The 4,653-nt window shown below is 39.1% G+C and overlaps 1 protein-coding gene across 4 annotated transcripts in view; it reads right to left on the reverse strand.

Moving 5' to 3' along the window:
• Positions 1–4,645, reverse strand: part of TOP2B (DNA topoisomerase II beta) — an 88,771-nt gene extending 84,126 nt beyond the window's left edge. For 2 of the 4 annotated variants that reach the window (XM_025201013.1, XM_025201014.1), the window contains exon 1: positions 1,673–1,693. In XM_025201013.1, coding sequence (XP_025056798.1) covers positions 1,673–1,678 — 6 coding nt within the window. In that variant the 5' untranslated portion in view covers positions 1,679–1,693. Of the gene's footprint in view, positions 1–1,672; positions 1,747–4,556 lie in introns of those variants that run through there. The other 2 variants (XM_025201015.1, XM_025201018.1) reach the window with 2 other exon arrangements.
• Positions 4,646–4,653: the final 8 nt, after the last annotated feature.

The following is a 4,653-nucleotide window of genomic DNA, read 5'->3' on the forward strand; positions in this document are numbered from 1 at the left end:
AGCAGGAATCCAAACCTTGAGGCCTGGGACTACTAAGCAGCAATGGAGGGCTGCAGGGCAAGAGATTCCAGAAACGTCCTTAGGCCAAACAGAAACCCTGAGCCCATCTTTAAAGGCAGCATTTAGGTGACTGGAAGGGATAGGACATAGCTGTATACAAGCCCAGTCTCCGAGCTGGGGCTGGCAGTCTATGCCAGGAGGCTGCAGGGGAAGGAGCTGGGAACAGAGCTAGCTGTCAGGGAAAGAGGTATCCTGGGTGACTGTTGCAACTCTTATAGCCCTGAGGGGATTTGGATGAGTTGCAACCAGAGGGTTAAAATTGTGTACTACTTCTCTTTTCTGTATGTAACACCGGAGGACCAAGTGCTCTGGAGGCCGCAGAGCAGGGTACCAGGGGCGCTCCTTTGAGACAGGGATGTATGGAGCTGGGGCTCAGAGTCTGAGGCAGTGGATGTGGGCAGAGGTGGCTCAGGCAGAGAAAGAGGGCCAAAGCCCGGAAGGCCAAAGCCCAGAAGAGGGTTTGGGGGCCCAAAGCACCCAGTGTTGGCTTAGCATGGGCATGGCTATGGGAGTAGCTGTAGGCAATAATTATAACCCAAAAGGCACAGCTAGGGCAGTCTTAGAAGGGAATTATACCAAATAGAGTCTGAAGCAAAAGAGCCCCAAGGATTGGGGCTTTTAAAAAAGGGACCTTTTACTTAAACAAAAAGTTGTTGTTACAGGTCACACTTGTCCAGCTGTGTTCCTATTTGCTTCAAGAAAGAATTCTACCAACATGGATTTAAGAACTTCATGTCTAGTGAATGCAATACAGCAGAACTTGGAGAACTCCAACAGATTAAGACCTTCTTGTTCTATGCACGTGCAGGGAGCATTCCAGTGCACTGGAGCGAGTCTTCTGGAGCGTGGAAATTAACATGCTTCAGCAGCCTCTAGCGTCATGTGCATCAGCATCCCTGCACTGAAAAATGGTGGTGGGGCGCTTTGAACTAAAGCTTGTTCAACAAGCTTTAGTTCAAAGTGCCCCGCCGCCATTTTTCAACATGGCGACACTTTGAATAAGAGCATCACCTGCCCCCGCCATGCCTCCCAGAGCATGTGTAAGTGCCCTATGGGGCAAAAAGAACATACTGTCCCAAAAAACTGGAAGCAAGATAAAACACAGAAGTGGTGGGAAAAGGAGAATGAATGACAGCAGGCAAATGTACGTTTAAAAAAATGCAATACTAAAGATAAAGAAAAGCAGTTAGTGGAAAGTCCTCAGCAAGTTAGTTCCAGAAAGATAACTGTAGAGATTACTGGACATCACTCAAACATGTTCGTTTTCCTTCCTTTAATGCAGACAGCTAATTTATACGGTCAAAACTTAGAGAGCTCCTCATTTTCAGCACAAGACCAATCAGTTGATTATTCAGTCTGTTAATTTGTCCTAACTGGTCTATTTAAAAACAAGTTCTCTCCAATAGAGATTCTGAAGCCTGCTATCTAAAGAAAGGTCAGTCTAACTTAATTCACAAGAACAGCTACCTGCTTTTACACAGAGATTTAGATTTCAGTTTCAAGCCCATGTCTTAAAATTACCTAGAAACATTAATGGCATAAAATCAAATTTAAACAACAGTTTGTTATCTTTCAGCTGTTGACACACTGATAGACTATTAACAGAACTCACATCCATTTAAGCCTTAAATCAGCACGTATGCTTCCCATTCATCTGTCTGTATTTCATTCAGGTAGTCCTCAGATCTAGGGTTAAAGGATTTTTAATACTTGTGAATATCAGCTTAAACTACAAGTAACACCACTGATACTGAGCACATAGTATTTAAAAAAAATGAAGTATTTCTTAAAGTGTATGGCAAATCCCTTTATGGAGAAGCAAGAGAATGAAGGAAACATAGAGGATCAGTTATTTTCTGGTGTCAGCTTTCATTTAAGGTTAACACTCACAGTTGAGAAGAAAACTTTGAAGGGACTACAAATTGTAGACAATACAACATGGTCTTCCACAGCTTGTGAGAAGCCCGATGGACATATTATGCGTGTGTTGGCTTGGGTACAAGCTTAGTTCAAATATAAATTTCTAATTCTAACTGTACACAGTATATAAGGACAAAATAGGACTGTCTAGACAAACTGAGTAACAGCTCATTTTGCATAAGCCTAACAAATGGGAAGGGTGAAGGTATGATTCATTTCATGTTTTTGAAGAAGGGGCTCAACTTGCAAAAGCTTAGGAAATGCTCCGTATTCCCAATAGAAACTCCTCCCAATTTAGAAATTGCCACGCTAGAAATTAAGACACATTTAGTTTTATTTATTCAATTTACATGCCACCCATCCTAACAAAGTTTACAAACTGATGCTTTAACATTAACTCCCAATACCTCCAACAAGAGAAGCTGCATATGATCCTTTCAAGTCTGTATAAAATTAAGATTTGACCAAAATGTGGTATTTTGTCTGTTTGTTTTTAACATACAGTCAACCACTTAACTCAAACGTTTCCTCTACTGGAGTGTTTTTTGAAAAAATGGTTTGGTTTGGAAATCAGATATGAACACTGAATTAACTACTAGCATTGAATTTTGTTTAGCATGTACAAATCAAGCAACATTTAATATTATATAAACAAGCTTCAAAATACATGTGATCCATAAGGACACTGAACTATAGAAAAATACTGAACCTTGATTTTTTTTTTTTTTTTTTTTTTTTATTAAAGGATTGTCATAGGTTCTACTAGTAAATTGCAGGTAAATAATCCTGGATTATAATCTCATATAAACCACTCTAATTCACATAATACTAAATATTCAACCCATACTTTTAATGATTTTTTTCTCCTCATAAGAAGTTCTAATATGGCTCTCTCACACTTCCCTACCAATTTATTTTTAAGTGTCTTTTAATCAAGTAATCTTTGTAGGTAAACTTCTCCCCCAAGAGAAATACCTGGCCTATTACAGCCCCACAGAGGATAACTGGAAATCAGAAGCTGAAAATCATTACTAGTCAGACTACAGGAACCCTGGTTTACTAGAATTTAGATGTCAGAAATATAGCTTTGTTTTGTCCTTCTAGGAGTGACCAAAAGTTGATAAAGTATTACATGATGTTCTTTAACTTGGTGCAAAATATACCCAATCTTGTCCAATTCTGCAGCACTTCGTCCCTGGTGGTAAAGACTGCCAATTGCTCAGTTAACAGTTACCTCTGGTAGTGTCTCAATGTAAGCAACTTTTATTTAGGAAATGGTTTTCTGACTTTTCTACATGCAGAGTTGCTCTATTTTTATTTAGATTGCTAGTTTGAATGAGCTGGTGTTAAAACTGGGGGAGGGGAGACATATTTGTTTAAATAAACTTATTTCTGTTATTTTATTACCACATTAATTGAAGGAGGGAAAAGCCACTCAACCTAATGACTGTAAGACTATGCATTTTCAACAAACTATCAAATAATCAATTAGTAACCAGACGGTTACTATTGACCTGGGTTGAACCACTGCCATAGAAAGTTAGCAGTGATGTCAGTGCAAACCACTAGTGATTCTCTGAAGCACTGTCCGCATGGTCTGTAAAGTACTTGTCAATTTTAAAGCAATGATGCTATTTGCTTGTTGTGACATCGTTCAAGATTTCGATTTTGTATTACAAGAGCAGTCTCCGAGCCTACAGGACAATGATTCTCAACCAGAGCACTATAAAATCCTTAAGGGTGTTACAGAGTGTTGTTCAATAATACCACTGTTAGGTGTGTAGACACCTACATGATTCACAAGTTAATCACATGATTCATCCAAAAAATCCACATCATTTTGGATGATGTGGATTTCTATTTGAAATATTTTGACTTATCGTGGTCTTTGAGTTCTCTGTAACAGAATTGCTCTAATTTTTATGTAGTTAAAAAACAAAACAAAACAAAACAAACCACCAAGCAAAAGCTAAGAGCTGGTATTTTCCAAGGGCTGTCTTAAATCCAAAAAGCTTGAGGACTACTGCGCTAGGGTTTTCACTTATTTTGATCAACTGAACAAGTGCTACACCACCAGAAATAGATTAAGCATGTTTGCCATGTGTGTAATTTTAGCTTTTCTTCCTTCCTAAATAGAGACCCCAATTGTAGAAAAAAGCATACATGCAGGGCTGAACCAAGCTGAAAAGTTATCTAGACAATCAGCCCAAGTAGCAAGGTCTGGTTAGTTCCTCATATATCACTGCTAAACGCATGGAGCTACACCAAGAAAGCCCTAAAGAAGCCCTAGCATTATTCTCCCATTTCTCCATCCACTACAGGTGCCTCTGGTAGCTTGTCCACTGGCAGCTGTATTTTCAATGTCTGAAGCATCAAAGAGGGAATACCAAAGTCCTGAGTCCAGTTAAACCTTTACAATAGCTCCCTAGATCTGTATGCTGAGCTGAGAAACTAAACCTGTAAGGGGAGGCAGTATAGTAAGAGGTGCCTAAAACTGGTAACATCATCCTTTTTAGAACTGAAAAGAATTAACAGAAAGACTGTTCAGTTACAATGTTGTAAATTTCACTACCTACCATGCACAGTAGATTTATAATTGAGATGTACGTGTCCATTCCTCATTTTCAGGTTTAATTTTAGGAAGGGAGAAAAAAAAATCCACACACACCTCTT

The sequence above is a fragment of the Alligator sinensis genome, unplaced genomic scaffold, assembly GCF_000455745.1.
Source record: "Alligator sinensis unplaced genomic scaffold, ASM45574v1 scaffold299_1, whole genome shotgun sequence".
In the NCBI taxonomy this organism is placed as follows: domain Eukaryota; kingdom Metazoa; phylum Chordata; order Crocodylia; family Alligatoridae; genus Alligator; species Alligator sinensis.